This window comes from Thunnus maccoyii, chromosome 21, assembly GCF_910596095.1.
Source record: "Thunnus maccoyii chromosome 21, fThuMac1.1, whole genome shotgun sequence".
Lineage (NCBI taxonomy): Eukaryota > Metazoa > Chordata > Actinopteri > Scombriformes > Scombridae > Thunnus > Thunnus maccoyii.
Genome location: NC_056553.1, coordinates 4,189,210 through 4,211,449, shown reverse-complemented (window position 1 = coordinate 4,211,449; position 22,240 = coordinate 4,189,210). Strand labels below are relative to the sequence as shown.

Genomic DNA, 22,240 nt, shown 5'->3' with positions numbered 1-22,240 from the left:
AGCACCTGTAAATGTGGAGGTATTTCTCTATAACATTAAATATCCATTATAAAACATGCAAGGTTTGAAAAAAAAACATCCTAAGTTACTGTTTATGAAAAGTTCATCAGGACTGTGTGGGTGTGACGTGAGCAGATTCGAATCCAGATGTCCAGACTTTACTACACTTGCGGACTCGTGGACTTAACGGCCAAGTTTCTGGGACGTTTGCCGTCCAAATCCACCATCCATCAAGTCCACATGGACTGTGGTGGACATCGCCACTTTCACTTCAGTCAAGGGTTTCTTTCACCACTGTATCTGAGGCTAGACAGACAGTCACAGCCTGGCATCGGAGTCTCATTCCTGAGTTTGATTCTCAGGCCCGCTGGCTGGGAGCTGATGACCTGCTGGCTCTGGTCTGCTGCAGCCACACTGCCTTCTATGTCCAAACACATCTCCATCCATAAACTTTGGCTCGCTCGCTCGCCCTTTCTGTCTTCCTCTCTGACATCAGAGAATTAAAGCGATGTTGAACTTTAGCAGCTCTCTGGCCGTGATAGAAGTCTAAATCTGGTGGGCTGCCTTTATATTCTGCTCCAGAGTCATGACCGAGATTAGAGGAGCGTGAACCATATTTGTCTCTGCGTGGCATCGTAGCCATGGATCTCTGTCAGTATTTCAAACTAGAAGACAACTAAAATATCTAAAGATAATGTGTGTGATTGCTGACAGCTGCTGCAGCTGCTGCTTGCAGGTCCAGCTGCTGAAAGATTTACAGCAAGATGTTTCACTTCACAAAATTCTAAATCTCACAGAGACTCCAGTGATCAAAACCTTGTAAACTATTCCAATATTTCAATTGCACATACTCACAAAATTCTGTTCTGATAGATCTTTGTCAGCATAGTAACTTTTTAATTATTGTAATGTAGCACCGCCTACAGGTGAAACACCATCAAATTTCGCAGAACTGTTGGGGGTTTTCGTGCGAATATGCCACCAAAAATCATCTGCAGTTGAATCTCTTACACAAGATGTTGGTGTTACCATGTTTGAATATGCTTAGCGTGTCCCGGGGAGTTACATGAGCATGAGTTACGAGACAAAAAGCAAAGCGCTTCATAACTGACCATATGGTGGCGCTGTTGACATCACGTTTCAATATATTGATCACACACACCCAGGAGGGAGGAATGTACCTCACGCAAGTTATTAGCTAAAACACAATCAATACAACAGCTGACCACAAGGTGGAGCTACTATTTGCTAACACAATTATTTGCAAATTTAGGTTAAAATACGATTAAAAGCACAATCCATAAAGATAAAAACAGAGCAGTCAGACTTCTTACTTTCATGGTTTGGACTTGGTCTCTTAGTTCTAATGAAGGAAAGTCTTAATGCTACATCTCATAATGATATTTTAGATGATAGTGTGCTTCTTTCCTGTTTCAACATGTGAACAAAGCCAGCTCCATGAAGAAATGGTTTTCCCAGTTCGATGTGGAAGAATTTGACTGATGAGTCCTGACAACAATCCAACACCTCTGGGATGAACCAGAACACCGACTGGGAGCCGTTCCTAACGTGAGAAAGTTTTTAGTCTAAGAATAATTCACAAAACATTTTAGCACTAAAAGTACAGCAGCTCCTCAGGCTGAGAAATATTAGAGGAAGTCATTAAAACCTGGAAAAATACAACAAACTTTTAAAAGCATCAAGTTAATTAGGATCAAATCACCAACAAACTGAAACTCTCCGCTACTGTGATGCTGGAAAAATGCAGTTCACAAGGCTGATTAATTTGGAATATTTCAGCCATCAGTCAGAAGTATTCATCAAACCAAAATGCTCTTCAGACTGTAATTTATTTTCTTTCTGTTAATTAAATAATCACCAACTGATTTAATGGCCACTACTTTATGATCCGGTGAAACTGGTGCCATATGAAGAATTACCTCATTAAAGGATGAAGATTTCGCACAATATGAACATGCAGATGCTGTTTATTGCCAAAATTTTATCAATATTGATCAGTATTTTAATATGTTTCATGTATGAAGTCTGTGACACAACATACAAAATATATCAAATATTAAAATCGAGTTTTCTACTAAAGCCTGGAAACCTACTGCAACACCCTTCATGTGTGGAATCATTTTAAATATTTCTTTATTTATTTATAGTTTTCTATCAGAAAAGAAAAGCTACAGATGATGAAGTTTCTCTTCATCCATGTTTTCATAAACTGCAGCTACCAGGAGAATCGTTGGGAGACAAACAGGTGGATTTTCCAGCGTGTCGGAGACGTTTGACAGAGGTTTGTTATGTGAACTGATGTTCTGTGTAAAACAGAAAAGACAAACGACGTGTGATGTTTGAACGTACTGTAGCGTGACGGCGTCGTCTTTCATCTCCCACAATCCTGAAGCTTGCAGGTGTGTTTAGCGCCGAGTCAATAATTTACATTCTCGGCTCCGATTTGTGTTAAGTTATTTTCTCACGTTGCCACTTTACAGACAAATTACTGCAGTTCAGTTCCTGAGTGGTGTGTTTCCCTCGCCTCGTTCTTCTTATTAAAGTTGGCAGCTTTACTGTTATATCTGCTCTCGACAGCCTGCAACAAACAGCTTTTCCTCCGTTTAATTTGAAGTTCTTGAGTGGAGCAGAAAATAAGTCTGTGCTTTCTGTTGAAGGGAAACACGAGGGAGTAAAAATGAACGTGATTGGTTGTCGCTTCAGTGAGTTAAAGGAGTTAATCATGTGAATTTTAAGGTCATGATTTATACACAATTAAAAATAATAATAATAATGGAGAAAAAAAATTGTTATAGTGTTTAATTGCATTGTTTGAAAACTTTATGAGCTGTATTATCATTTAAAATCTGTCAGTTAAAAATTAATATTTTTATGTCTAAATTTAAAACATGCAGCTAAACGTTTGTGCCAAAATATCTTAAATATCATAAATACATTCAGTAGTTCAAACGCTGACTTTGTTTACTTTGTTTTCTCTAAAGATTTAGCAGATACAAACTTATAGTTCAAAAGATGAACAAAAACTGAGTTAAAGTGGACGTATTCTGCACATTTCCAGCTCTGTATTTATACTCTGGGGCTCTACTGGAACATCTTCACATGATTCACAGTTAAACACTCATTATTTATCTTATAATGACCCTTCATGCAGCCCATCAGTTCAGCCTCTGTCTGAAACAGGGTTGTTTTAGCTGTTGTCTCTTTTCAGAATCAGAATCTGTTTATCAGCCAAATATGAAAGCGTACAAAGAATTTGTCCACAAACGTCACATATAAGAATATATATATAAGTATGTAATGAAATATTAAAATTAACAAAGTACACAAGTACTAAAAGTGCTGAAATTAAATGAAAAATTTAAAACTTAAAATCTATTTACAGAATGTAATAATAATAGTTTTGAAATGGGATATAAAACTTTAAATATATAATGTCTGTACAAAGATAATATGGACAGTGCAAGAATTAAATGTGACATGTGCAATAAATAATTAAATTACATAACAGTGGAGGTCGGATGCATATGAAATATATATGAGAGATAACAGCACTGTTCAGCTATTTAATAGCTTCTTTCCAGAAGCTGCTCCTGTGTCTGCTGGTGGAGGTTTTTATGGATAAGACCCCCCCCCCCCCCTCCCCCCACCCTCCCGATGAGCCCGCTCTCTTCTGATTGGTCGACTTCAGGAAGCTTCTGCCAGCTCCAGAGGATACATAAACAAACTATAGTAGTTGGATCTCACTTCTTTTCCCTGTTCTTCACTTAAAATGGAAACTTCTCAACATGTTGGATCCTGAATCTGATCAACATGACCAACCTCAGCGACAAAGATGACAGAACAGACGGCTGTTTGTGGGAATGTGTGAACAGTCTGACGTCTTTTGACTCGCAGAGAGCAGTTTTACATACGTCCACCTCAAGTTTTGGATCTTTTACCGTGTTTAACATGTGACATCTGACATCATAAAGGTATAAAAATGATAAAAAAGCCTCTTTAAAACCACTCAAGCTAAAGATAGAACTTTATAAATCCAAGATCACTAAATGGCATCCTGTCTTGTCTGTTGAAAGTCTGTTGAAAACTAGTCAAGTGTGATGATGAAGACAATCAGCTGTATCTGCTGTGTGTGTGTGTCTCTCTCTCTCTGCGGTGTGAGCTGTGAGTGCCAGCGGTGACGTCTGGTCTCAGCAGAATGTTTTCCAGACGGAAAACCTCCGTCTCTTCAACAGGAAACAAATAGAAGCTTCACTGAGAGTCTGAGAGCGGGAGTCCCACACACCTGAGGGGCTCTGGAGAGGATCAGGAACCAGCTGTGTGTCTCTGTCTGTGGGTATCAGGACTGTTCAAACTCATCTTTATGTTCTGCTGTTATGTGTATCAGTCTCTGTTCTGGGTTACTCACCTTCTCTTTGTTTTTTGTTTATCCCTGTTAGCTACACTGTTTTAAGCTTTGCAACTAAACAAAAACAAGCAAAACCATTTAAAGTAAGTCGACTCAGATCCTCGCGGTCAGAAACCAGCAGACACATGGATCAGTGTCAGGAGCTGAAACTATTAGAAAACATGAATCCATCAGAGCGGCTGCTGCACTGTGACAGAAATAAAGAGCTTTGATGTCGAGTTAGATCCAAAAAAAAAAAAAGCAAAGCGCTCCGTGACTGATGTCAGAGGGGTCATGTGACAGTCACAGAGGTATTAGAGGAGAGAATATTACAGCCGACAGCAGGTGATGTTACACCGTCAGCTGCAACACTGCATGATGCTGGACAGAGAGCTGCAGAAACACCCTGAAATATAGAAGCTGCTGCATCAAAATATGCCAATAAAAATAAAAATCATAAAATCTAAAAAAAAACCAACTCTCACTAAACTGGCAGCCATGATGATGATGATGATGATTCCAAAGCTACAAATTAATTCAGATTAAGACATTATAATTTTCTGTTTCTTTACTTTTTCTCCTATTTTTTTTTTATTGTAGTGACTTGATTTGTCGTGTCTGAACAGTTTCAGTAAAGTTTCTTGTGATAGATTCAAAATTTCAACATCAGTTAAAAACAAAACTCAACAAACATCTGATTTTAGTTGCAACTAATGATTCTTTTCAATATTGAACAACATGTCAGTTGTTTTTCCGATTTCCCAACAGTCTAATATATTAACTTTACTATGAAAACAGCAACAACAACTTGGATAATTTCAGCACTTCGTCTGATTTCACAGGTATCAATCATAGACTCAAACAACGGAGAATATAAAACACTGCAGTGGATGATGTGGATAAAATCCTCTATCACATTATATTTTATTTAAAATAACCAGATATGAATACATTATGATTGATTCTCCCCCCTTGTGAAGAAAGTCACGACTCGTGCGACCGGTCTTCTATATCAAAGCCACAAATCTTGGCTTGGAATCTGTTTTTATACGAGTGATTCTTGCAAACAATCCGACTCCAGTCGCCAGTTTTTTTAAAAACTCAAACTGTTTTTATACATGCATCTAAATATGTCATCTGTGAGAATGCAGCTCCAGTTTGAGCCAAGTTCCTGCACATACCGTTATAGTTTATATGAGAATGTTTATCAGTCTGGCATATGTTTCTATACAAGGCAATATTGCACAAACTGCCCCCTTATCTGTTTTCTGTGTTACAGTTAATCTCTACAATATCAGCAGCTTCAGGAAGGCAAATTATGTATTCGTAGGTCACGTCATCTCGGTGTGAGTCACAGTTACAGTTTTATCAAAGGTATTAGATTGTTATCTTTACTATCATACGTGTGGAGGATAAGAAAAACAAATTTGCAGAACGCATATATCCATTTACCAAAACAAGGCTTGAAAACTGCAGCAAACATCTGCAGCAGCCATATGTGAGCATGTTTACACACACGCAGCAAAAGAAAAACAGTCCAGCGATGAGAAAATATAGATACTATAAACAAGGATGTGACAGACATGTTGAAAAGAAAGGAAAAGGAAAAATATACACACACGTACCCGTCGTAGAGCAGTTTCAGATGCAAGATGAAGCGTTTTAAGACCTGAAGAGTTTTTAAGACCTAAATTCAATGATAGTCGGATACAAAGTTTGACTTTTTGAGAGTTTGAAGCATTTTATAATTCAAACATCGCTTCAGCCAATTTTTCTCTGCTTCTTCAGAGACATTAATAAATTTTTTTATTGATTTTTCTTCATTTAACTTGTTTGTTTGAACATTTTGACACTACAGAGATACAGATACAGATGTTTGGACCTCACATGGTTTCTTCATGGTCTTATTTCACTGCTACAGTCATTTACTGCACATATTCCAACACCGTTGTTGTAAATCTGACTTGTTAAAACCAAACTCTCTTCCTGTTATACTGACATTATTATGACTGATAATAATAATATGATGGATCAACCCTTCTAGACAATGAAGGCAATCTTGTCCAGTCTTTCTTTTGCATTTGTGCCACTAATTTAATATAAATGTTTTTACCACAAAAAGAACCTTTTCTTTTTCACGTAGGTAAGTTTGTTTGTCTGTAGACTTGCCTGGTGAATCGAACTGGATGATCCTACTGACAATAATTGTGTGTGTATCCAAAGCCTGATATATCTTCATACCTCCGTTGTTGCTTAAAAAAAAAACTATTAAAAAGACGTTAATGAGTCACACTGTCGTACTGGGTGACACACACACTGTAGTTTATTTTGACTCAATCCTACACATCCTGCTGCCAGAAATACTCACTAGAGCCCCAAATGTGGATTCATCCGCCGCTGAAAGTAGTCCCCAACAAATGCACAGTTTAATCCTGTTTGTTTGTTTGTTAAAAACCACAGCGACCAGCCGTTTTAGGATATTACTGAGCCTTTTTTTTTTTTTTTAAATGAAACTATATATTTGTGAGCTGTTTTTAAAGATTTACATCATGTGCTTGGAGCTGAGATAAGTCTAGAAAGTATTGAGAGACAGATGAATGCACTTCTACTTCTTTGTAATTTACAGAACAAGACCGTAAAGTAAAAAGTAAGTCACAGAGAGCAGGAGGAGTGTGTGGCATGAACACAATAATGGTTCCGGATATTCTCTTAAACCTGCATGTTACTCACTTGTTTAAAGCTCAGTATAAACCAAAGGCTCCTGGAATGCAGCCGTGAACACAAGCAATAACGTAGAAGGTCAGAAAATAAGCTCCGTGGCATCACACAGGATGCTTCGGGGCACAAACACACATAAATACACACCGACGCAGTCGACAGATAACACAGTGAAAAGGGCAAACTGTAGGAGGTGGCCCCTTTTTTCTCTGCAACCACCTGCAACATTCACAGAGGAAGATATTCAGCTGTGCCATTCTGCTTCCTAATCCTCTGAAGAGTTGGCTGAGGGGTAAAAAAAAAAAAAAAATCTCTCCACTTCACCTTCATCTTGTGAAGAAGCAGATATGGGAACAGACGAGGGCGGATTAGAGAGCAGAGAGTGCCGTTTAAGCCAGTGTCTCGCCGCAGGTCTTCACAAAAGATACATACTGTTTGAAGGTTTAGTACAAATGCAACTGATGGCTCTTTTCCAACACAGGTTCTTTCTTTTTTTTTTTTTTTAGGGACTTGTGAACTTTACTTGCATTTCGACTGAAGTAACCCAGCTCAGGTTATGGTTCCTGGGCTGTATTTCTGCCAATAAACAGTCTTTTTTCTTGTCTGATGCCCTCAGAGAGACGACAGCATCAACGTCATCAATGAAAACTCATGAAAAATGGTTGTTGACGCCACGTTTCTGCAACAAAAACAAGACTAAATCTAAAAAACAAGTAACATTTGAATAAAAAAGATGACGAAATGATTTAAGTTTTGTCAAAAAAAACAAAAAACTACAGAACGGTGCAAAAGTTTTAGCCTCTAAAAGTAAAAGAAGTAAACAGAAGAAACTTAAATCAAATCAATATCTGCTGTGAGCAGCTTCGCCTTTAAAACAGCAGCAGTTCTCCTCGGTTCACCTGCAAAGGCCGACCAGCCAACACTTTATATTAGCGGCTCCACTGAGGATCTCTCCTGGTCCCTGAACACCTCAACCGAGAGAGCTCAGCGGAGGATGTGTCGGGGGCACCGTTGACGAGCCGCATCACTTCCCGGTACGTCAGTTGAAGCGCATCTGACCGGAAGACCTCGCAGCGAGTCGTGAGGATTGCTGAGAAGGTCATTGAGGTCTCGCTCCCCTCCAGTCAGGTCATTTATCAGGGCAGATGCAGAAAGAAAGGCGTCTGTATTGTAAACGACTCCCCCCACCCCACCCCACCCTCTCATGGACTGTTTGATCACCTGCCAGATGAGGCTCCATAAAATCAAACAACCAGAATGTGCAACAGCTTCTTCCCTCAGACCATAAGACCGTTGCACTGCACATCCAGCACAATATATTACCACTTTAACCTGTTGAGTCTTTTAATAGAGGAAACACTGGGCTGCTATATTCTCTCATATTTTATATTATCTGTTTAGGCTTTATTTATTTTGTTAACATAGCACTGTGCTGCTTTTTATTTAGTCTTTTAATTGTGTGTTTCTAGGTGTGTTAGTCCATGTTTTGCACTCTGATCCTGAGAAATTTGTTCTACTGTATGTGTAAATCTATATGGATGTGGTTGGAATGACAAATAAATTTGGAAACTCGGCAGGTCGGTTGTTCCTGCATGTTGGAGAAGTTGCCACTGTTCTTCTGTGGATTTCATCGTCTCAGCTGCTTCTGTCTCTTCATGTTAATCTCAGACTGATTCTATGATGTTCAGATCAGAGACCATCTGTTGCAGGACTCCTTGTTCTTCTCGCTGATGAGGATAAGTCTTTATGACTCTGACTGGATGTTTTGGGCTCATTGTCTTGCTGCAGAATGAATTTGGGACCAATCAGACGCCTCCCTGACGATGTTGCATCATGGAGAAGAATCTAAAATGCATAAAACTTTTGCACAATACTGTATAATGTAAAAGATGGACGAATGGATATATATATACTGTATTATGTATTTAGTGCTGGTGCACAAATTTCTCTTTTTCAGAATTTCACCGCTTGAGCGAGAGCGAGAGAAAAAGAGAAGAGAGTGACAAGATGATTTCTCCTTTTCATTCATTCAGTGACTCAAACATCAGAGTCATGTAACAGTAAATACAAAGGACGCTGGACGACTCTGTGCTGTTGTTTCAAACTGCATTGTCATTTTTTAAATTTCTTACGATCTACCCGGCTCCTCAGATGTTTTGGAAATTCAAACAGGAATGCACGACAGCGACTTTTAATTACTAGTTTACTTCCTGGGAATATAATGAAGAAAAGGGTCATGATTCAGTTATTTTCAGCTGCTTATTCTTCATTAAATGTCTTTTACTGTATATAATCCTGCTATGACAGCACAGTCACTCTTGTATTTCTCTCTACAAATATATGCACAATCATTTCCACTGAATTTGTGGCAATAACTTTGACACTTTCACCCAATAAAGACACAAACTTTAGTGTCATTTTTTTGTTAAGAGGAAAAACAGACAAATCTTCAATTCAAGCATTCATCATAAAAACATAAAAACATAAAAACATTCCTCCTCTTATCTATTTTTCTTTCTTGTCCCTCAAAGACACATCTAGTCTGCTCAGTTCTTCTCAGATACCTGCATCCAAAACTTAACATCCAAACCCTTTTCAGTTCGAGATGCGAAGCTAATTTCTCAAAAGTGACCACAGTTCACAATCCTGACCCTGAAGAGCAGCGCTTCCCTTATCTTTAGGTGTATAAACACACACTTCAGATGCACACAAACACACTCAGGATACGATGAAGGAGACGGATGATTTCACGGAGGTCTGAGGAGAGAGCTGTGAGATCGGCTGCAGGTCAGAGATCTGTCAGCCAAAAAAACCTCTCCCCCCTTCTCCGTCCTCATATCTAACCTTCCTCTTCGTTTATCTCTGTCAGAGTGTCTTCTACGAACAGATAAACACACACACACAGGGACGCTGACACACTACGCTGATATGAAATCAGCTTTTCGTTTTACCACAGCGTGTGTGAGCGGCGATGTTGAAAGTAACCTGAAATTTATCAGTGATCATGAAAAGCTGCGTCAGGGATACAAAGCAATACAGATAAAGATCAGAGTTAGTTTTAACGAGAGTATTTTGTTTGATTGGCTTCAAGAAGGTTAGTCAGCTCCTCTTCAAAGAGATTGATTTGTTTTTGGTTTTAGCCTCATCCAGAGTCAGTAAGACTGTGTCCACACTACGCCGACTATTTGTAATCGTCTATTTTGGCCCTCTGTCTGAACTAAAACGGCGTTTTTCTCCCCTGAAAATGAAGCTTTTCCAAAACAGCTCCCTTGAGTGTGTAAATCTGAAAATGCAGGCTTGGCGTCGTAGCGTGTACGAGGAAAACTGAGCTTTGTAAAAACACTGATATATCAATGACAAAACAGATGGTGGTAGTAGTGCAGCGTTTCATTGGAAGAAGAAGAAACACAACCACGATAACAACAATGGCGGACGGCTTCACGCGATGTTGTTCTCTTTATTGTTGACAGCTTGTTTAGAGACTCTACTCTTTATAAAATTACGTCACGCTTTGTAATTGATTGTTAATAACTTGTGTGTCTTATTAAATGTCATATGCACATTGTTCTGCACAAGAAAAGAGGCATTTATGACAGTTTTTTAGCTAAAGCTTCTGTGTTTTTCTTTCTGCAGCACACACAGACATTACAGACAGTTAAACTAGTCTGTGGTCGACCCTTTTTTAAACCAGATCACTGAAACAAGGTCTGTGCACCACAAACTGCATATCAAGCACTTTCTCCTCTGCTACAAGGGAATTCACACGTAGGCTTCTTCACAAAAGGAACACAAAAGGAAACCATTGTGGTATCAAAGCTTGTGCTTAGCCTTTATAGATTATTGCTCTAAATCCTTTCAACTCTGAACAAAAATGTTAAAAAATGACTTTAAATCAAGAAAGCCTAAAGCTCCTGAAGCACACTGATAATCACAAGAAAGGTCCTAAAACCATCAGTTTAGTCTTCAAACAGCAGATCAGCTCAACATGCAAAGTTAGCCTGTATGTGTAGCTGTGAATTACAGGCATGAATACAACTGTTAATGCAACAAATATGGAAAATATAGTTTCAACAATAAATTCATATTTACCCAGAGAAGAGATGAATCTGAATAAAGAAGCATTCATAACTTATAAGACTATTTAATTTTCTTGTTTCCTAGTAAAAAAACAAAATAAATGAGCGAGTACTTCCCTTTAATTATAACCAAATTACTGGAACTAAAACAATTAGGCAATTAATCAATAATCAGCGAATCATTTAAGTCATTTTTCAAGCATTTGCTGGTTCAAATGTGAGGATTTGTTGCTTCTTTAAGCAAACTGTGATTGTAAATTGAATATGGATTAATTCAACCTTTACTTATAATATATCTAATATATACACAGACACATATACATATATATATATATATATATATATGTTTGTAATAATATATTTGGTTACAGTTGCAATTTGAAGACTTTACTGTGGGTTATAGGAAACTGTGACAAGGCATCTTTTACCAAACCATGAACTGATTAATGGAGAAACAACAGATTAATTGTTAGTTGCAGCCCTAAAATTAACTCAAATGACAGAACTTATAAAACACAGCATCACCTTTTCTTTTTGCAGTGACACCAACTAGTCAATTTTGAGATGTCATCACTTGTGGAGGGTCGATAAACCACCATCTGACCTTCTTTTGCACATTTCTCACAACTTCCTCTTACATAAGGTAATGAGGGGTTTTTCTCAGCAGCTACAATCTGATCAGACCATGAACCTTTTCCTTTCTAGCTCACAAACAAACACACACACAACACTTCTGCATCACGCATACATTCTTCATCATCACCACCATCTAGTATCTGCACCCACAGACACATGCATATACATCTCCTGCAGGAAAGCGGGGGATGGGGACTCACCTCGTTGGGTTCATCTGTGATGTTTGACCAGCAGACGAGGTTGACGACGGGGTAAACATCCGACCAACCTCGCTCTGTACAGTTCCTGCTGAGGTGACCTGAGACAGACAGACAGACAAACAAACAAGCAGAGAGATTTATATCATATATATTTATATTCTTACAATCCTCCAGAGCTGAAACTATTAGTCAGTTAGTTAAATAGACGTTTGAGTCATTCATTCAGGCAAAAATGCCAGAAAATTCACCGGTTCCAGCTTCAAATGTAAATATTATTCATCTGTGATAATAACTTAAATATCTTCTGATCTGTTGGGCGAACAAATCAAACAATCTGAATATCTCAGCGTGTGCTTTGGGCATTTTTCACTATTTTCGTCCAAGTGATAAAAAGATTAATTGGTAAAACATCATTAGTTGCAGCTCTAGATTATGACTGCTAGCAGCTGTGAGAGTTGCACCAGAGGAAAAGCTGTGTTGTTGTCTGAATCAAAAGGACAAAATGGGATAAATATAATAATATTAACACTAACACAGTCGATTCAGACAATTAAAAAGGAGCTTCACATTGTTCTTATCTAGTTTCAACCAAAATCCTACACAAAAAATGGTTAATTTAGGCTTAATTTCCACTGATTTGGTGTCTTGGCTTGTTTCAGTCTTGGAATAAAGTGTGATACATCACCATACATGACAGAATAACAGAGGGTTTTCCTGTCAACATGTTGTGAGCGTAGCATTAGAGCCACACTGCACCGCTAACGTGGCTAAAAAAATGTTAAATAGCTTGGTTAAAACTTCTATCCGTCACCCAAAACAGTCACAGCTGACGACTCTGGCTACTCAGTCTTTATTCATGCGGATAGAGGCGACGTATCCACCGTCTGAACTGGAAATGAAGTAGTCTTAAGTTGATGAGTTACAGCTGTGAACCTATTAAGTAGAAATGTTGGTATAAATAAAGAGGAAGCATAGCAGCAGACTGGAATATTGGAAGTCCTCAACTGTTGGCAGCAGTTGTAACAGATTTTGTTTCTAAACTGTCTTGTTGTAAATACAATTGATTTGTTCTCTACAACGTGTTTACTAATGAGCCTGTTGGCCGGCGGACAGTTTGTTCACATTAACTGAGTTGAACTCTTAAAAGTATTCCAGACGCTATTTGCTTCATTACATTCACTCAGAGGCAATCTGAGGAAGCAGCGTGTGAAACGCGTAGTTTGCTCCTTTTGTTTTTTTAATGTAATCCGTTTATAAAATAGTGTCAATCCTGGTATCCTGGTGTGTGCTGGAATACTTTTTTGATTTACTGGAGTTTATCCTGCAAAATAAACAGATGTAAACACAGTGAAAAAAGACATACACCTTGTCATGTAAATGTGACAGTAATTTCACATGTCTGAATAAACAACTTTTATGTAAAATTATTACCACTGTCGACTCTCTAATAAAAGGTATCTGATCACTTCCTTCACATGATACATTCAGTATAAAATCTCAAGAAACAACCATCCAAGACAACAAATAAATAATCTTTAAACCTACAATAACTGATTTTTTATCCACTTGTCCACTGACTCATCATCAGCTTTTAAGTTGATATGTTGAACTTGTTAGCAAACAGTTGCTTATTTCCACATCCAGCAGTTACGGAGCAACATTATCATTCATGTGGAGTCGTGTTTCTGTCCACCTGGTGAATATAAGTCCAATATTCACTCTCTTTTAGCTCTGTTTTTGGTCTCCACCAACTCCTGAGGGAAATATCTGGCTCTTTAGCTGCTAAATGCTCCACTATGTTCACCAGCTAGTCTACAGCTAGCTGTAACAGCTTTTTCTCTGAAAACAACGCTACGAGAGCGCTGAGAGTGAACCAGAACAATAAAGTTGCAGCCGGACAGATAAACAACAAGCTGAAACTCACTATAAAGCTCCGTCAAGTCGAGAGGAGCTGCAGAGTCACTGATAATTCTCTGTAGGTTCATCACTACGAGCCACACACATTACACACTGACAGCTCACATACATTGTTATAATAAAAATATGGATTATAGTCGCTTTACACTTAACATCTGTAGATGCACTGTAAAAATGTGTTAAATATTGAGATATTAATAACCCGTCAGAAACAAGGTGCGTAGTCGTTGATTTCCACCATTAACAGCGTTTCACTGTTGTGCTTTTATAACAAAAACTGACACCTAGTTGCTGTTTCTACTCTATACTTCACAGCTCTCAGCAGAGACAGAACAAGCAGTTTTAACGTGCTGACGGACAGGAGAGACAGAATATTTAATATTCACGGTCTCAGTCAGTGACTTTTGAAGTTAAAGCAGCAGTTGCTCTGGTGTGTTGTGCTGATTACGCGCCTCATCCGTTAACTGGCTCGGCCTAATCCTTTCCATCTCTGGGGAGGAGGGAGAGAGGGGGAGGCGGGTCGCTGACAGATGCTGTGGAGGAAAATCACAGAGAAAGTCGGACAGCCCAGATGCCGTCAGCTGCCCCGCGAATAATTAGACTCATTAACAGAAAGAGCCCGAAGAGGAGGAAAGAAAGCGAGGGAGAAGAGAGGGTGGTGATGGAGGAGAGAGGAGAGACGGATCAAATAGAAAGATGGGAGGAAGAGGAGGAAAGGTTCAGGAGGACAAAAGAAATGAAGAAGGAAAGCAGGACAACAGCTTTAGCATCACGAAACTTTCAAAAGTTTTAGTTCTTTTGAAAATACAACAGAGTAACAAAATATATAAATATAGATGTGTTTCTGTCAGATGAGACCAAGTCAACAAACATGAAAAAATAAACGCTTCAGGAGTTATTTTTCTTCAGAGTCAGCTCCTGTTGGTCAAGTTTTACTCTTATAGAATGAAATATTTTGTAGTTCTCGATACATTTCACAACTATAACTTTTTTTCTCAACATAACTTAAGGCTTTATACCACCACAACTTTTTTCCTCCCAAAAATCAAGACCTTATTCGTGAAATATTACAACTCATCTCATAACCTTGTAGAGTTTTTTGTAAAATTACAGCTTTCTAGAAATATTATGACATATTTTCATAGAATTTAGCTAATTAGGCTCAAAATTACAACTTTATTCTAAAACTCTATTTTTTTCCCCACACAGAGGCCCTTATATTGTCTGTCTACTGTCAGCTTCAACTGTGTCTCGTAAAAACAACATTCATATACATTTAATTTTCAGTAGCAAACATGTTTGTAGGACATGTGACGCCACCAGAATTGCATTTTTGCAAATAAATGTTTTATATGAAAGTATCTCCAAACTGTTACCTGTCACCATATTTCATTTGTCGCCCTACCACATCCACTAACTGAAGCATGACTGATGTTTTTATTGGTTGTGTTTAGGCAACACAAAGAAAGTCTAAAATCTTTCCCTGAATTAACCAAAGTAGCCTTCGCTAAAATCACAAAGGTTTTGTATTCTAACAGCGACTGCTGTAATGGATCCAATTTCGCAATAGAGGGTGTGCTTTACCCATCTAAACCCAGCAGAAACGTCAGATAGGTCGGACCACCGTGTTTATCTACATATCTTCAAATGTTTAAGTACGGCTGAAAATGACGACAGAAAAAAAAAGTTTGCCGAGTTCACACGTCTCCACAGTTCAAATCAACCACCAGTCGTCTAACCAGAAATGTTGTTGTTGTTGTTGTTCTTACGTGACATCACGGTCTGTAGTTCTGATGAATGACGGAGTAATATTTTTAGTGATGAGGTTTTTTTTCACTTGAGCACGGCGAGGTGTGCTGTCAAGCTGATTTGAGCATGTTCTAAATGTCTAGTTGACCAATCAGATTGCTACGTGTTGGATAATTCGTCATAGATTATGGAAAAGAAACTCCATTTTTTCACAAAGACAGATCATTAAAATTTAATCTGGATGTGAAACAAATGCTGCCAGTGAACATAATCCATAAAAAATGTATCTGACAAAGTGAATTAGTTGTAGGCTATATAACATATTTTGTAAAATATGGTTGCTTCTTTTGGAGAAAGTCCTGGTCAAATTGGTAGAAATGCACTTTAGTATATTTTACTGCAGCACGTAATAATCATAGAGCACCCTGATAGATTTACAGGTGCTAAAAACAACATTTTCTGTGTCACAACATACTGTAATAACAAAGAAAATACCATAATGAGGCAAATTATTCACAAGCACAAAAGCAGAGTTGACAATCGTTTTAGATATTTTAACATTTATCAGAGATACATTTCAGCCGTTTAGCATTAAAACTCTTCTTTTGAGCCATTTAAGACAAACTTGAGACAAATATTTTTCCATTTCAATACATGTTTTCTGTAAGTAAGAAAACTTTTAGGAAATTGGTTCAGTTTTCATAAAAAAGAAAAATGGATTAAAGAGAGAAAGCGCGCAGACGCTGAAAGTGAAGGTGAGGAAGGTCAAGACAAGGTCAGAGAAAGGGCTGATGGGAGAGGAAAGGGAAGCAGAGGGAAGGAAAGGAGGAGGAGGGATGAAAGACATGCCAGCTTGTAATGTGCACAGATAAAAGAGGACGGAGACGATCAAAGGCAGACGGATGAGAGGTGATCAACATGTTGGATGGAGCCGAATGAGTCGACTGAAAGACGAGAGTTTGCGAAACGAGCAGCTGGAGGGAAGGAAGCGTCTGGCCGAGGTCGAAGGTTCGGACACGACAGTCAGAACGGAGTCAGCTGGTTCAGTTCAGGACAGAGATGCATGCAGGGAATTATAACTGTTATAACTGGAATTATAATTATTATCGTAGCCTTTCAGTCTGAACTGAAAATCCAAACTAACTGGAGCTGAATGTGAAGACCAGCTTCAAACCAAACAGAACATGATGTTCAAAGCGGGAGTAGAAAAACAAACATTTCAAACCTGAATACAAAAGTCAAATCTGACAAAAAAATAACTAAAGAAGCTACAAGCTAGCAGCCATTCAAAACCCCCTAAAAAAACCTACTAAGCCTTAGCAAACACTTATCATCCACTGGGAATGAAAGCACTACAAACACCTTAATAACAACCAGTATGTGGCAAGTTACTTGAAAAATGTAATCATTTACACATTACATATTACTCATTTTAGCTCTGTCAAAGGTGCCTATAAACAACGTCAAAGCCTCCACAGCCAGATGTTTCATCTTCTGTGTTGAAAAAGGAAAGGAGACACATTGTTCTCACAGCCTCCAACTCTGAACTAAACCAGCTGATTCTTTTTTTTTTTTTAATTTAGATAAGATAAGTGATTAACATGAAAACACATATGACACAGTACAAACGGGAGAAGCCAAGAGAACCAGACAATAACCCAACAACAACATGAGCAAAAATCATAAAATACAAATAAATAAATAAAAATGTGGCTTACAACTAGATGATCGTGTGTGTGGATAGGTGTTATTTGTGTTTGTGTGTAAGGATTTAGAGGAGAGAGAGAGAACAAGAAAGAGAAAATAAAAAGGAGAGCTGCGGTGTTGTTGGGGGGGGGGATCTCTGGTTGGGTCTCACGGACAAAGAGGCGCCAGGATGAAACCAGGATGAGTCAGGACAGATTTTTTTTCCACTTCTATTCAACCACTTCATATTATGTTCATTTGCTCGGTTGATTCCTGAACGTAGCCTTGCTGACATTAGCAAGCCAGCTAAGAAGACTCAACATGTAAATAAGACAACTCCGGAGTCGCTTTTCTCCTCTTTTGGTATCAAACCTCCAAACCCCTGCACCACCTTACTGAACCAGTTTGTCCAATGAGGATGAACTGATATCAACCATCCATCAAACTACTGGTAAACAAGACAACCCAAGAACTGCCATAGTAATGGAGCGTTACTGGGATTAGTAACTGTAATGTAAATCAAATCGTAATCCATTACACTACTTGTTACCGATCACATTACTGTAACATGTTAGAAACACTGGTAATAATCTACTGAAGCAACAACCTTGAAAAGCCTAGCAACCAACAAGGTACCTCCTAGCAACCATGTTGATCACCTTGGCAACTACTCTCTACTAAAGACATACAAACTCTTTTATCAGCAATATATTGGCTACCACTGCAAAATGCATTTGTATCTTTAACTTACAACTACCGTACATGTACCAAAGCTGCAACTAACGATTATTTTCACCATCAATTAATCTCCTGATTACTTTCTTAATTAATCGATTAGGTGTTTTGTCTATAAAATGTCGGAAAACAGTGAAAATGTTCTTTATAATTTCCTAGAGTCAAAGGTTACTTCTTTAAATGTCTTATTTTGTCCAAAACCCAAAGATATTCAGTTTACTGTCATCAGATTTATTCTTGGCATATTTGCTTAATAAATGATTATTGACTATGATTGATAATTGATTGATATGATAATAGTTGCAGCACACAATATGTCTTCACGTACTATATGTTCTTACTTCCTAACTGACCCATGTTACATTTAATTTTGAGATACAAAAGACAGAAGAAAGGAATTGTAAGCAACCACTTAGCAGGTTGTTAGCAGTTAGCTCTTCGGACACGCACATCACAGAAAGAACACATATACGTATGTCTGTATAAATGTTCTAGTTTGAGTAATTAAGCACCAAAATGACACCCCAAATCCTTCCACATCCACTGTGACAACACAGTTTAGCAGCAAGATTTGTAAAATTCCCAAACTTCCCCAAATTTCTTAAACATACATAGACTTTTCCACATTCCCAGATGTGAGTGTTTACATCACATATGACAATAAATTCTGGGTAAGTGTGTGTGTGTGTGTGTCCATTGTGGATGGCTGGACGAAGGGCCGGAGGAGGAAGTGTGTGTGTGTTTGAGATGAAGCTCACCATTCTTTCCAAACAAGAGTTGGACGGGGGAGGGGCAGGGGAGGGTTATCACCTCGTTGACTTCTGCGTTCCGCCAACAAAAGACGTTGTCCCACTCGCCGCGGCATCCTGGACGAACACACACACGTTAGAGGCATAATTTAGACTTGTCAGAGCTTCCTGTTTGGCTGAGCTACTTGTTTCTAACCAACTGATCCTATGCGTGCTGCTGAATAAACATTCAGGCTATAAATCAAGTCACATAAAAGACTCTCAACTCATATCAAGTCTATTTTATTTATATAGCACCAAATCACAACAGAAGTTATCTCAGGGCACTTTTCACATAGAGCAGGTCTGGACTGTACTCTTTAATTTACAGAGACCCAACATTTCCCCATAAACAATCACTCGGCGACAGCAGCAAGGAAAAGCTCCCCTTTAATTGGAAGAAACCCTGAGCAGAACCGGGCTCAAGGTGGGCGGCCTTGACCGGTTGGGTTGAGAGAGGAAGACAGAGGGAGAGAGAAACTCTCCAAAACACATTTTACATTTGGATTTACATTCAGTGGTAAACAAAAATTCATTTAAAAGTTGATGTGAAGCTTATATGAGGCTTCAGGAGTCTGAGTTAGTCATATCAAGTGGATATCTGACACATTTACAGTCTTTTTAGCATCAAATTCCCTCTTTGTGTTTCCTCGGACAGTGTTTCCCTGTTGAGCTGCAGGTGGAAGTATAGTAACAAAAAGAGGGACTTTGGCACTAAAAAGACTGTAACGTTGAAAGATATCTACTTGATTTGACTCATTTGGACGACTGAAGCTTCATATTAGCTTCAGATAAACTTTTAAATATGTTTTTGCACAGAAGGACTGCGGATTTTGTCCCCCATCACTTCCATTGTAAGTGCATTATGAAGGGATCTTCTAATGGTCAGTATGAACAGGAGGAATGATTACAGCAAGAAAAACATGTTTCACTGTTCATTTTGGCAACTGACTGTTGTTTTAAGACTATTTGGGGAAAAAAATATGTGAATCTATCCTTTAAGTTTTCACAGACTAATATTATTTTATGGGGAAAAGCAGATCCTTAAAAGACCAAAGCCTAAATGTTATTAAATATTACTAATACTACTAAGTCTGTTCTTACATGAATTATTTAAGCTTTAACTTAAGATACCACTCTTGCAAATTAAGGCAATGATCAGACATTAAATGGAGCTTTGAATTGGTTGTGTTGTGGTTTTGTGCAAAAATCTAAATATATCTTAAATAAAAGAATTTAAAAAGTATTTTTTGTTCATTGTGTGTTGCAAGATTTTATGACAAATCCTGATTTTTTTATAATTATACTCTTGGGCCGGCAGGAGAGACGCTTCATGGTGCGTTCGGATTTTATAACTGAACTGATACCAGGACGCAGACTTTTTATTTCTCTGACGTTTTCACATGACAAACGATGAACAACAACATTAAAACACGAGTCTTGCAGGTAAAACATGTGACTCGTGTAGATGTTATATCAGTTTAGTGTGGGGCGGCTGTTCTGAGGGTGCGCTTGATTTGACTATAACTGCAGTAACTGGGTATAAGCTTCCTGAATTTGCACCCAAAATGCTGTCGAAACATTCATTTATAATTTCCACCGCAGCCTCCATGATTATCGACCAGGAAAGAGGCAGGAAAAGGTGATTAGAGATATCAGGAGAGCATACAGTTAAAGCATAATAATAAAGAATAAAAATCACTGACAAAACACTCAATATGGAGTGAAAAACAAGAGACGCAGAGTGAAACAGATGAAAGAGCAGGAGGAGTTAACAGATAATTAGAATAGTTATAATTAGAATTAAAATAAGTTCTCTTTCAAATCAAACATCCCAAGATATGAGTGGAAAGTATCGTTCTTTCAACTGCATTTATAACCTTTTTTTTTCTCAAATGTAGCTCAACCATCTCATGTGATGCTACTTCAGTACACATTACCAGCAAATATTACTGGGACCACTACAGAAAATTGCAGATGAACATTTAATATCCAGCAATTCACATTATAGACACTACTACTGACTATCCCTGTAACACACTGGCCACAGTTTCACAGATTAACCATAAACGGTCCAGACGTATACGAGGTTTTGACCTCGTCTTGTTTTTTACTTATTCATACATGTTAGCAACTAGAAATTCATCAAGAATTATGAGGATTTTTTTTTTTAATTTAAAGCTGAAAATAATTGAAATGTTTGACTTCTAAAACTTGACACTGCATCACTGATCTGACCAGTTGATACTTAACATATCTGATGGTGGTTTGTCCTTTAAGATACAATTCCTGTGAGTGTAACATACTGATAAACACACACGTGTATCTGCAGACGTGTGGGAAAGAAACCGCGGTTCACAAGCTGCAAACCAAACAGATAAAACCTTTTTTTATTATCACTGTGGTGAAACACTCAAACATACATGACCTGTAGAAAATGTACTGTGTGTGTGTGTGTGTGTGTGTGTGTGTGTGTACTTCCTGTGGTGCTCACGACTCTCGAGTATTTGGTCTGAGAAGTAAATAAATGATTCATAGAGTGTTGCAACACCAGCTGAAACGGCGCACAGACACACCCTTCTCCTCCTCACAAAACTGACCTCAGTCAACGCGCGCACACACACACACACACACACACACACACACACACACACACATTTTCACATGTTTATACTTCTGTCTGTGTGACGACCCTCATTGTTATGGTTTTCCTAAACCACTTACCATCACCTTAACATTGCAATTAAATGCATAACCCTAGTGGTGCAAAGTAACTAAGTACATTTACTTCATTTCCATGTGATGCTACTTTATTCTTCCACTTCACTACATTTCAGAGGAAAATATTGTACTTTCTACTCCACTACATTTATTTGACAGCTTTAGTTACTTTTCAGATGAAGATTTGACACAATGGATAATATAACAAGCTTTTAAAATACAACACATTGTTAAAGATGAAACCAGTGGTTTCCAACCTTTTTTTGGCTTTTGACGTCTTACAAAAAGCAGTGTGTAGTCGGGGTCACATTTCACATGTCTATGAGTTGTTAACAGCTCCACCAAATAGTGATTTTTCCCTCTAAACTTCTCACATGCTTTCATTTCAATAAATGTTCAAATGATCCAATATTTCAGTAAAAATCAAAGATTAGAGAAAAAGTCCAGAAACTGAAAACAGATTTGTGTATCAGAACTTTGTTTTTTCTTCTTTTCTCTCCCATTAATCATCTCACGACCCCTCAGATTTATCTGCTGACTCTTTGGAGGGGCCCGACCCTTAGGTTGGGAACCAATGGACTAAACTAGCTAACTGTATATAAAGTAGTG

General features: G+C 38.2%; 1 protein-coding gene across 4 annotated transcripts in view; it reads right to left on the bottom strand.

The window, feature by feature from the left end:
- The window catches only part of LOC121888104 (vasoactive intestinal polypeptide receptor 2-like), a 47,015-nt gene that overhangs the window by 12,548 nt on the left and 12,227 nt on the right, over positions 1–22,240 (bottom strand). For all 4 annotated transcript variants that reach the window (XM_042399428.1, XM_042399429.1, XM_042399427.1 and 1 more), the window contains 2 exons: positions 18,881–18,988; positions 12,036–12,133 (listed from right to left, as the gene is read on the bottom strand). In XM_042399428.1, coding sequence (XP_042255362.1) covers positions 12,036–12,133; positions 18,881–18,988 — 206 coding nt within the window. The remainder of the gene's footprint in view (positions 1–12,035; positions 12,134–18,880; positions 18,989–22,240) is intronic.